Source organism: Chinchilla lanigera, unplaced genomic scaffold, assembly GCF_000276665.1.
Source record: "Chinchilla lanigera isolate Chin_1 unplaced genomic scaffold, ChiLan1.0 scaffold00046, whole genome shotgun sequence".
Classification (NCBI taxonomy): Eukaryota; Metazoa; Chordata; class Mammalia; order Rodentia; family Chinchillidae; genus Chinchilla; species Chinchilla lanigera.
In genome coordinates, this window is record NW_004955447.1 from 10,049,260 (window position 1) to 10,061,880 (window position 12,621).

At 36.4% G+C, this 12,621-nt stretch overlaps 1 protein-coding gene across 11 annotated transcripts in view; it reads right to left on the minus strand.

The window, feature by feature from the left end:
* Adgrl3 (adhesion G protein-coupled receptor L3) overlaps positions 1-12,621 on the minus strand; it is a 796,065-nt gene that overhangs the window by 136,581 nt on the left and 646,863 nt on the right. For all 11 annotated transcript variants that reach the window (XM_005392863.2, XM_013518568.1, XM_013518570.1 and 8 more), the window contains 4 exons: positions 8,061-8,244; positions 7,091-7,213; positions 2,449-2,657; positions 1,458-1,634 (listed from right to left, as the gene is read on the minus strand). In XM_005392863.2, the coding sequence (XP_005392920.1) occupies positions 1,458-1,634; positions 2,449-2,657; positions 7,091-7,213; positions 8,061-8,244 (693 nt within the window). The remainder of the gene's footprint in view (positions 1-1,457; positions 1,635-2,448; positions 2,658-7,090; positions 7,214-8,060; positions 8,245-12,621) is intronic.

Below are 12,621 nucleotides of genomic sequence, written 5' to 3' on the forward strand. Positions count from 1 at the left end.
TACCAGCTGCCAATTACTTATTTTGAACAGCTAAGTAACATTAATGTCTATAGTAAAAAAATTTTAGTTAATTGTATGAAAGAATGTTCAGTTTTTGCCAGAGCCACTGAAGGTTTTAGCACTCATTTTCTTTCTACAATGCTATATATATCAAATAATCTTGATGGAGATATTACAATGTAAAATGCTATGAAAACACATCTTTGAATTTTGGGTAAAATGTTGATGCTATGAGCATTTTACCTTACCAAGGAAAAATACCAGTGGTAGTTCTAAAGACAAATAATTTTTTATCAATTATATAAGACTAATAATTGTAAGATAATCTTAAAAAGTATATCAGTTAAATTACAAAAGTATTTGAAGAAAACCATAGGAAACTTTTTTAAGATTTTACTTATAATTAAAGTATGTAATCTGTTCCTTCAAAAATTTCTAGAAAAATATACGCCTTGGTTTGGGCATCTTGTTTGAAAGGTTAAAAAGGAGTATTTTTTTAAAATGCCATCTAGTGTATAAAATCCAGTTTTTCCCAAGCTATAATTATTGGTTGGACTCAACATGTGGACCTGAGTCAACCCTAGTTCCTGACCTATTGTGATGAGGGAAGCAATATATCAGCATTCTCAGCGATTCCTGAATTGCTTAGAACAAAAACTGAAGTTTCAAATGTCGTATGTTTCCTTACACTGAGCATTTCCACGTCAATCTTGCCTCCACTCATTCACTGACCTGCGTAGTGCTTTTGTCTGAACTTTCTGGCTTAGGACTCCTGGTTTGGATTGTGCCACACCTCTGCTCTTCACTGTTGTCCTGCTTGGGTTGATAGCTAAAGCCCTGCCAGTGGTCTCTCACAATGCAAACTCACGGTGTCCATCTCTCGATCCTCGCTAGACACAAGGGCCAGTTACACTGGGAAGAGACTGCAGCTAGGTCAGGCAGTGCTGACTGGGCAAAGTGTGCTATCTCGTGGATTTTCCCCCGGTATAGTGTCCTCTTGAATAAGCAGAACTCATGGCCATCCATCAGAGGCTGCCCTCTGTGTTACTGTACTGTGCATACAGTTGTGGACTGTGCTCATCAGCTCCTTTCTGGAGTGTATTATACAGCATTGTATTCAATTGTATGAGCAGCTCCTTAGTCTCTGACTAACCCAACCCCAGCTTTGCAATCCAAGCCCACTGGCGAACCTTTGGACCCAGAGTCTTATCCTAGCATGTTTATAAATGATTTTCTGACATTCATTTATACCAAATAAAAGCTCAGAACTAGCAGAAATTTATTAAGCAAACTTCAATTTTCTGAATCATCCAAAAGGCTATGTCTTGAATGCCTAAGCGTTCCTGGATAGAGTTACTATGAAAGTGGGAAAATAGTGAAACAAGACAGTTCTGGTAGCCACGACTGTTTACCTGATCATAAGCTAAAGCATTTTTATTTTGGGGCCTCCTTCTTACCTTGACTTCCACATGTGCCATCAGTACCGCAAAATTGGTCAGGTGGTTACAAGAGCAAGTAGTGTGCGTCTTGTTGGTTGTCAGGAGGCGGCAGCCTTGTGTTGACCAATAGCCTGTCATGGTGCGCTTGGAATAGCTCCAAAATGAACAGTTAGGGTTGAAATTTTCCTCTGACTGCTACAGTGGGAAAACAAAGAAACAAACAAAATGAATAAGTAAGAGGAAAAACCACTTCATTTACATGTAAATTAAGTAGGCATTCCCTTTCCATACAACACAGCCTCTCTCTGCTGTAATTCCCGTGGCCTCCTCTGAGTGTTTCCATTCCAAATGGCTCTCATTAATTCTAAGCAAAATGAAAATAGGCTATTTTTTTCTGTTTGATTAGAGGAGCACCCACTGTTTTAAAATTCTTAATATGGAAGGAATGTTAGTATCAGTGTTTCAGAATCATCAGCTGCTATCATTTCAAAGCAAGTAAGTTCATTGTGGGAAACAATCAACTTCTGAAATCAGCTGAAGTTCTGAAATCAAATTCTAGAAATCTTTTTTACAACTTCAATGAATCTTCGTATTTACTCAAAAAATAAATCTTTGTAAAAGACAGAACTACTTGTATTATCCTATATGAGATTCTGTCTAGTTCAATTTAATATACTGCTAGCTCTTTTCTAAAGATAAATTATAGTGCATATGTTTAAGGTATACAATATAATGTTACACAATACATACAGATAGTTAAAAGATTACTATATTAGAGAAAATTAACACCTATGATCTCACCTCTGTATTTGTTTTTGCTTTGCTTATTTTTCTGGCAAAAGCAGCTATAATTTAGTTATTTCTGAAAAAATTCACTACTACATCTTATAGATAATGAATTGTTATGTGAAACTTATAGAAGTGTTAAAATAAAATTAATACTTCTAATATTCATATCATAATGAATGTGGATAATGTGAACAACTAAACTCAACATGCCATTTCTTACCTTGATATGTTTAACAGTGAATACCACAGGATCAGCCAAATAAACCTTATTACTGAATTCTTTGTTAATTGCTGCTGTTATCACAGGTGAATTGACAATAACAGAATGATTTGTGGACATTGCTTCTGTTCCCAACTTCATACTGGCATTCTCCGTAGATAAATAAGGACCCAGGTTGTTGTACAGAACAAAGGCCACTCTGATCTCTCCTAAAATTGATGCAAATGTAAATTAGTAAGTGGAAAATACTCTGATTCTTTTGTACATTTTACCTAACTTAGTTATAACTAAATGGTAATTAAATCTGCAGAATATGCACTCAATACACACAAAATCCAGTGTTTATTTGATTGGTACAAAAGTGCAAAGTCAAATTCTGCTGACATAGCTATGCGTTAACACTTAGAAATAAATGAATCTCCATCTTTCTCCCATTCCACACTCAAAACTGAATTCCAGACGGATCATAGACTAAATGCAAAAACCAGAACTGTAAACATTACAGAGCAACATGGAGGATCACACCTTCATTCTCTGAGAAGGGAAAAATGGTATATGGAGAACTTATAAGCACAAGATGGTGAACTCAATTTTATCAAAATTAAGTACTTGAATTCATCAAAATGCATTAAGAACTTAAGCAAATCATAAAATAGGAAAAACATAGGATTCATAAATATACAAAGTGTCTGTGCTAGTCGACAATAAAATAGTAGACAATATTTTAAAATGGTAAACCACAAACACATGCAATTTTAGGAAAAAAATGAAAGGTCAGTGGACACTGGAAAATTAATCAGCTTCATCAGTAATTAGGGAAATGAAATTGAAGACCACACTGAGATCAGATTTTATAACAACTAGAATCTCTCAAATTAAAAAGAATGACAATGCCAACAAGATCAGGGGGCAATCAGGATTCTTGTACACTACTGGTGAGAGTGTAAAACTGTCCCAACTATGTATTTGGAAAAATATTTGTCAATATATTGTAAATTTAAGGAGGTATCACCCTTCTTTGATAAGTAATAACATATATTCACAAAGGGAAGAGAATGCGTAGAATAGTTGTAGTATCTCTATTCCTAATATCTCCAAATTGAACACAAATGAAATGAGAGAATAAACAAAGTAAAATATATTAATATTACAGAAAATATTACAATAATATAATTTATAATAATACTACAGTTTGCTTTAGTTATAATAATATGTAGTTTAGTTATAATAATATAATGAATAATAATACTATAGTTTGCAACAACAAACTATTGCCCAATGAATCTTCATGACTGAAGCTCAAAAATATTTTGCTAAATTATAGAATTTCCAAAAAAGTACATTCTGTGTTATTTCGGCTACATGACATCTGACAACAGGACACTGTTGTCTACAGGAAAGTAATACGAAGAACATTCCATGTGGTAGAAAGAGGGAGAAAAGAGTGATAAGAGACATCAGGGAGTTTTCTAGGTAACAGGAGTTTTATTTTGTTTTATATGATATTATGGAGGTATGTATAGCTGTCCAATTCCTCAAGGTAAATACTTCAAATATGCGTACTGTAATGTATGTCCTCCTTGTTCCGTGGTTCCTCCCATATTATCTATTTTCTTGAGAAAAAGGCAAGCCCTACTTCTATCAGTATAAAGCCACATCAGTTTACCAAGAAAAACACTGTTCTATTACCACAGTTACTAAAAAGGAGGAAATCACATTTCCCATCTCTGAATCTTTTGGTCAAGTAAGAAGACAGACAAAACGTTTTTTGAAGAGGGTGGCTGGTTTTTTTTTTTACTTTTATTTTAAAAAGAGTAGTAAATGAGAAAAAAAAAGAACAATAGGCTGTTTAACATATAAACTGCGCTCCCATATTAGGGATTTAGAAACACAAAATGCATATGCACTCATTTTCCAAGTTACCCTTGCAAAGAGGTTCTCTGGGAACCTCAGCTAGACGCATCCAGTCAGATGCAGTGGCCTCAGACTTTGGATGAGGAGTTAGGGACACAGTCAAGCACGAAGTGGAGCAAAAATAGCACTAGCAGCAACAGCAGCACAGCTCCTGCACCCAGACTTGGCTGTGGTTACAGTGACATCTCATGTGGATTCTACGCTGTGGTACAGGCTATTTTCAGCCTCTTGCTCCAGTGTCTTCTGGGCGTGCTGTGTTACGGACTCCGTCATGCTTTCAGTCAACCAGTAAAAAGATTATGATGAGGGCTACACAATGGAAGAAGGGACTTGGACCTAACCCACTTTTGTTGTTATAGATATATAAAGGTAACAGACTGAATAATAGTAATTCACTAAATAATTCCTGTCTATTACAATGGAGAGTTCTTCCCCTCTATATTTAGTATAAAAATGCTGATTTTTAGAAAGCTAAACTTAGGAATAGCCATCTAATTTTCTTTTTCATATTATCAATTTGTATTTTAATTGAGCATAATTCATACCGATTTCTACTCATGAGTGCCGTTTTGCCATCTCACCTTGTTTTACCAGTGCATTTAGTCGCATTTCATGGTTTGGGATCCCTCACTCCAAAATGTATGCGTAAATGTGACTTAAACAGAAAATAACAACCTACACAATAATGCAGCAGAGAATAAAAGGAATGAACACATGTTCTATGATGAAATCGGACAGATGTCAATCCTCGTTAGCTTTGCGTCTGAAAGTTCATGCGTGTATCCAGTGTACCCTCAGTGAGAGCACTCATGTGCCAGGCACTGTGTAAAGCACTGGAATTACATCAGTAACAGGAACAGACAAGGTCCCTGCTCTCCCGGAGTTTACTGCCTAGAGGGAGAGTCAGACTATAGGGAGGAAGATTAATAATGTAATTTCTTATAATGGCAAATAAGTTAAATATTATGAATATGCATTGTCATCAGCACGGCTAATGGGGAAAGAGTGGTCCATGTTGAAAAGATAAAGACTTTCCCTAAAGAGGTAAGATTTATTTCAAGAAGTGAATGGAGAAGTCAATATGCGATGAAATATAGAAATTGCATTTCAAGAAGAAACAAAAGAAAATGCAACCAAAAAAGGACTGATATAGGAACATGCATAGCGGGCCAGGAAGAGTGTGAAGGCTGTCTGCCTGAATCCTGGAGAACATGCTGAAGGCAGGCAGAACTGAGGCGAATGAGGCAGGAAGGAGCAGACCGGGAGAGGGGCGGGACTCAGGCAGGCACGTGTCCCTCCAGGTGTTCACTAGGGGAGAGCTGGTCAAATTTATTTTAGGAAGGATCTTCTCTCAACAGCAAATGTTCATGGAGGGCAGAAGCAACCACAGAAGCAGAGAAACCAATTAGGAAGCTAACTCAGGAATGTGATTTTGCCATGTCCGTGTCTCATCTCACTGCTGCCTCAAAGATTATTTTAGTACAATTACCAGAATAATGATTTATGACTTCCATCTTCTAAGACTTCTACCACCTATAAAGCATTTCACTTTGGTGACAAATGCATAAATTTTCTTACTATTTAACACCATCTCCTTCCTTTAAAAACTACACACGTAGCAATACGAAACATGTATCTTCAGTTGGTTGCTTCAACCTGAGGTCATCCTCCTCTCATCCAACAGCTTGCTGTTGCCTTGGCAAAAGTATGTTTTAAAATTTTAAGGTGTGTAAATCTTAGAACCTACTTTTTCTATAAGGTAACTTATTTATTGGATTTTAAGTTTTTTGCAGTGAATTCAGTGCAATAGTAAGCTGAGCTGACCTACATATACCAGTTCAAATTTCTCAGTATGTTTTCAAAAGGGAAAGTGTAGAAACACTCTCAAAAATGTTGAAATAAAAAAATGAAAATGTAGTCTGAAAATTACAAGTGAAACTTCCTTTAAAATTTTTATAAGATAAAACTGCAAACTTAGAGTTATTCTTTTCAAGAAAAAAGTCAAGTCATTTGGGTTTTGGTGTTCATCATTTCCCACATATTCAAGTTTCTGAAAACTGAATAGTAAAGGGATAATTTCCAAATCCGATAGAGAATTTTGTGGAATAAACATCACTGTAGATAAGAGGAGGAAATAGAGAAAGAGAAAGTTATAAGATGAGGAAAGAAAGAGCTCTTACATGGTGGGTCCAAAATCCCAAAGCTAAGAATCAATGAACCTTTTTTTCATGTATGTATTGGCCATTTCTACTTCTTTTGAGAAGTGACTTTCATTTCAGTTGCCCATTTTTACCAGGTCTTTTATTTTGGGGGTGTCTAATGTTTTTTAAGTTCTTTATATATTCTTTATTTAGTCCTCTGTTTAAGGAAGAGCTGTCAAAAGTATTTTTCTGCTCTAGGTTGTCTCTTCACTATATTGGTTACTTTCTTTGTTGGTCAGAAACTTATTAATTTGCTACAATCCCATTTGTTGATTCTCAGTATTATTTCTTATGCCAGGAGGCTTCTGTTCAGAAAGCCATTGCCTATGACTATGTCTTCAAAAGTTGTCCTATACTCTGAGTAACCACTTTGAAGATAATGATACACAGTATATTAACAATTGCTATTCTCTTATTACCGAATTATGAAAGTTTTGTTTTATCTTTTTATAAAATAAAAAAATCAATGAACCCATGTAAGTTCAATGCCATCTAGCAAAAAAATAAAATAAAGTAAAGTACCTTACCATTTCGACCATTTTGCTTTAGAGTGTTTGCAGAGAGCTGGATAGTGCTTCCACGGGCCGTGTTTTCGGGAAATTTTAGGTCTTCTAAGTTTCCCTCTGTGCTCAGCCTCGCAACTTCTAATTCTGTTAACAACAGAGAGCTATCAGTGCTCACCGAGAAACATGCTGAAGCTATGATAATTTCCTAATCTGCTAAAATATTTCTGAAATCAAACACTGGGGCTCTCATACTATTTGTCATGCTTTTACTATTTTAATATTTTCAAAATAAAGCAAAAAAATTTTAAATCATGTAAGTAATATAAATATATTAATAATAAAGTCAAACATTTAAAAGTCAAGCCCACATCCACTTACCTTTGACTTTAGGTTAACATTGAGAATATTTTTATTTTATGAATTGAGTGAAACCCTTCTATAACCTGAGCTGTACTTATCAATATCGATCTATCATTAAATAGAATTAAATGTGAAATGGTTTTATCAAATCTCCTGAAATAAAATTGCCAGCTGAATTGTACACCATAATAACATGAATTTATACTCTTTACAAGCCAAGTGACAAGACTTATTGTTTTATGATCTTCACTCAAATTACCTAATAGTTTATACTATGTAATTCAAACATAGATCTGAAATGACCTATAAGCCCTATATTAGCAGGATAAAGGAGGTCACAATGATATGCAAATGATACGTACATAAACAAAAATTCTAAAAGTGAACAGACCTCACTGTGAGTGATCTTAGGGTAATATGTCTGAAAATTTAACGTCCTAACGAGTTTAATACATGTGCTTTTGACCTTGATAGCCTACAAGGTGATGCCTCCCTAATTTAAGGAAAAAGGATAAGTCATCTCCATTGAAACTAAGCATGACTCTTGTCTAGTGTGCCAGAGCAACTTTTTTCTTTTCTTTTTGCTGCTAAGCAAGGGTTTCTGGCCCGTCCGTGAGCCGAGGGCACTTACGGATATTGTCCGTGTTCTCCCGCACGATGTCAGTCTTCAGGAGGTTGTCGGCCAGCACGAAAGCGCTCTCCTCCACAGTGTGCAGTAACATGGTGGCGGCCCGGAGCTGATCGCTTGTAGTCAGGTCTCTCCACGCGTTCAAGGCTTGCGGCTGAAGGAGGTTGTTAACCGTCTCCACCATTGCCTAGGAGAGGATGAACAGAATGACAGAGGTCTCCAGTGAACCGCAGAGCCGTCAGAAATCCAGGGCTACGTGTTGCCCGGCAAGCAAGGATCAGAGTTGTGTACAAGTTCGCTACTGTCCCAGCCTCCCCTGTGACAAGCTGTGGTAGGAGCATTCATTATTTTCCCTGTAAAGCCCTGGCTGAGACTTTGCAAGACAAGAAGAAATTCTGTTGGGCTTTTTCTTAAATTTTGTTTTGAAGGACAACAAATTGAGCCATGCTTGGTTCTTAGAATCAACAGCGCAGGCTTCGATAAGATTATAATCACATAATTAAATAATTTGGCTTGAGAGCCACTGACAACTAATTTAAACCAACAGTTTTGCAGCATGACCTGCAGAAAATAGCTTTCTTCCCTATACATGACCATAAAAGGGAATGCTGACCTCAACAGGGACTGAGATGATGACTATGGACAGGGCAGCACAGATTGAGGAGCCACCGAGCAGACCACTTTTTGTTATTCTCTCTTTATTTTCCTAAGTCAGCCCTAAAATATCAGAATGCGAATAGTATCAAAGCGTACATACTCCTAGGGGTGTCGGATGTGTTGTATGGAAAAGAAACCTCCTTCATGCTGTTTACTACTAGGAAGGGGAATAAACAGTTGGGATTCACTGCCCGCGGCCCTCTGGTGTTTTTTCTCTAAAAAAGAATCAGCAGTAGGTACATCCACACACAGAGACAAAACAACACATTTCTCATTGCTTCATCCAAAAGAATCACCTCCCCTTACAATTCATGTACTTCCTGTGGTTTGCTTTATACAGTAGGTTATAAAGAAAAAACAGCTCTCCCAACAAGGTCTTGAGCATCATTCAAACATCGAGAATTGCAAAACAGAAAAAGACAACACCTGCAGTTTGAAAGTGGTCATCCCTGCACCCAGTCACTCCAAACTATGCCTCTAATCCAGAAATAAAGTTGAATGAGCGGCCAACATGGACAGTGTTTCTAGGCAGCACACTGGTGTTTTAAAACAGGGCTCCGATACTGACACATTGGCAGAAGGACCAGGGAGACGGGAGGCACGTCCCTTACACTGCCGTGTTTGCTTCTGGCTGGTATTTTCGTAGTAACCAAGTAACGACTGTTAAAAAATTCAGCTTCATAATGAAACACCTTGGCTGCCAATTAACACCAGATTCAGAAACTAATTTGCCTTTTGATGAAAGTTGTTTTTCTTGATTTTTTTCCCCACTACTCCAAGTTCTGGCCGAAAACATCTCTGCACTTTTGACTAATCCAACTCATCGTTAAATACACACACACTAAAACAAACAAATAAAAACCTGTTGTGCATGTAAAGACTGGACACTTTCACACAGTGTGCCTAGGTCTGTCATTTGTCCTGAATTTAAATCATGACCCAGGAGCTTGACGTAAGTATTTCTGATCGCAACAAGATTAACTGCTCTCTAGGAAGTTCTCTATAGGGGTAAAGCCAGCAGGATATGCCAAAAAGAAGTGCCTGATAGGAAACAAACAAACAAACAAACAAAAAGTTGTGCTATTTTCTGAAGCCAAACAAAAGACATACACCCCTGAGCGGGAAGAGGTACTTTTTCAAGGATGAAGTGATTCTCTGAATTCCTTGGAAGTACTCTGACTCTGCCACAGAAATTATGTAGCTGTTTTGAAACAGAACAGCCATGCGAGCTGTTAGTAATTTTAATAATTGCCAAATAATTTCATATTGTTTTACTTCAATCTTACATCAGAGAACATTTATTAAGGATAATGCAGTATTTCTTTTCTGCCCTTGGTTGTTTTTAATTGCTTAATTTTAAAAATGCAAAATAAGTAAAAAAGAGCAATAAACAATACGCGAACTCCAGCACTGTTACCCAACAAAATTTTAAATAACTGGTTTCAAAAAAAAAAAAATGAAGAAGCTAAAAGGGTCTGCATAGACTACTATGGGGTCTGCACCAGCCTCAAAAGTTTCCAGAATAATCAAGCACACGGACAGAGGACTTCACTGATAAATTCAACCAAGCTTTAAAGGAGAATTAACACCAGTTCTTTTCAAACTTCTGCAGAACACTGAGGAGGAGAGTATACTTCCAAACACATAATATTTGAGCTCATATCCTGATCAACTGGACAGCAAAAGAAAAATAAGAACTACAAAAACTAAAGAAGCAAAACCTATTTGCAGATTACATGATCTATATATAGGAAACATGAAATCTCCATTAGTAATGAAACAGATGACCCATTGGAACTAGCAATCAACCTCAGAACCTGTTTATGACAGACTGCTTCATCTAAAAATGTGTCTTTCATCTGCTACCTATCAAGCATAGGTGCTTCTAATTAGCTTAGTTTTATAATTGAAGAGGTAAAAGGTGTAATATTTTTCTAGTTATAAATTTTAATATATTTGCAAATTATCTTCCTAAATATGGTAGGTACTGTGTTTATAAAAGTGTTGAATCCAATTTCTATTTAAGGTAAATAATCACCAAGTTTGTTAGTTTGTTAAAGAATCAACACATAAAATATGGCCCAGAAATCTGGAAATGGATGGCTTATGATATAATTTTAAGACGCCTTTAGTCTGCTTAGAAAAACACTTATTCACTATTGTTTAAGCATAATTGTGAGGATATATGAACACAAAGATTGGAAGTGTCTTCTGTAGTATTAAAATCAGTTGTAGGATCTGGAACCACACCCACTGAATTTGTACCAGACTACCTTATACGAGTTGTGTGGCACTGGGTGAGTTGCTTAACTTTTCTGTACTTTATGCATAAATCAGGAAAAAATTATAATAAACTGAAAAGGCTTCCTGGCTCATATATGTGCTCACTATGTAATTTTATTTTCATTGTCATTTGATATCACAGTCCCACGGGGAAAGAAGAGATGCATTCATGTAGTAAGCATAAATGCTATCTGATAATTGTTAAATAGCTACAGCACATTGAGGCTTGGAAGAAATAACTCTCTGGCAATGCAAGCCTCACAATTTGACCTCTTGTAATGCTATGTTACCCGAAACTTTGAAGAAGAGAAAAGTAGTGTTTTGGAAAGATGTTGAGGAATAAGAGTAAAAGCTGAATAAACTGATACATTTTTCTCCTAGGGAAACCATAGTTAGGTTCACCTTAGTAGGTTTCTAATAAATACAAATTATCTACGCTAAGTGTTCTATAATGTTACCTTCCAGATGTATGCTAACATTACACAATGTTACTGGAACTCTTATCATTAAATTCAGACCTTAGGCAAATTCATTCGACTAGTGCTTTCTTCACCTTTTCCATTGCTAGGAAACAACACTAGATACCAAGAACAAAAGAGAGGAGAGGTTAATTTAGCTTATGGTTTCAGGGGATTCAGTCCAGGGTTGACTGGCTGTAAGGGGAAAAAAAATGGTAGGAAGGTGCAGCAGAGAAAAGATGTTCAGTTTGTGATGGCAGGGAGTCAGAGCAGGGAAACAGTGCTAGAGAAAGAAGACAGCACTACGTATAGTACCCAAGGCCAGGCTGCCACCACCCACTCAGGTACACCCAGAAGTGTGCCTTACTGATCTCCTAGACGGCTCTAAAGGCAATCAGGTTGACATGACTGAGCTTCATCAACACGATTAACTTTACTCCCAACATATAACTGTTATATGTTTGTTAAGGACACTTTAAACTCTCAATTTATAAATTGTTAAAGGGAGAATTTATTTACATGGTGTAACTATTGTGAAAAACATTACAGTTATATATACTTGAAATAACAACTTTGGGCTGGGCCTGGTGGCATACGCCTGTAATCCCAGCATTGGAGAGGAGGAGGCAGGAGGACTGTTGTGAGTTCAGGACCAGCCTGGGTGAGAAAGTGAGCTCAAGGCCAGCCTGAACTGTATAGCGAGACCCTGTCTCAAAAAGATTAAAAAAAAAAAAAAAAAAGATAATAGGAGGGTAACAATGGTTAATATATTGTGTATTATTATCTGTAAATGTTACTCAAATACAAGATATCAGTGTTTAATTGTCCAAACAATATTAGCACAAACCTTTCTTTTCAATGAACTAAGAAAAATTAGTAGTATAGCTATCATATATATGTGATGTTTGCTTTTCCTTTCCTTCTTTTCTCTATTCCCTCATCCCAGTTTCTCTTTCCTTTTGAAGCTTCTCCCCATTTTACAATATCTGTTGTACATTTTGGATCTTATTTATTCCTTCAGCTTCTCTGTGTGTTTAAATTTTTTAAAAATTATTACAATAAAAGTCACATTGTCATCAATCCCCCTCAAAATGGTATCCCTGGTTTCAAACACACTTATCTCCTCATGCTTGCCACTTTTTTTTTTTTTTTTTTTTTTTTTTAAA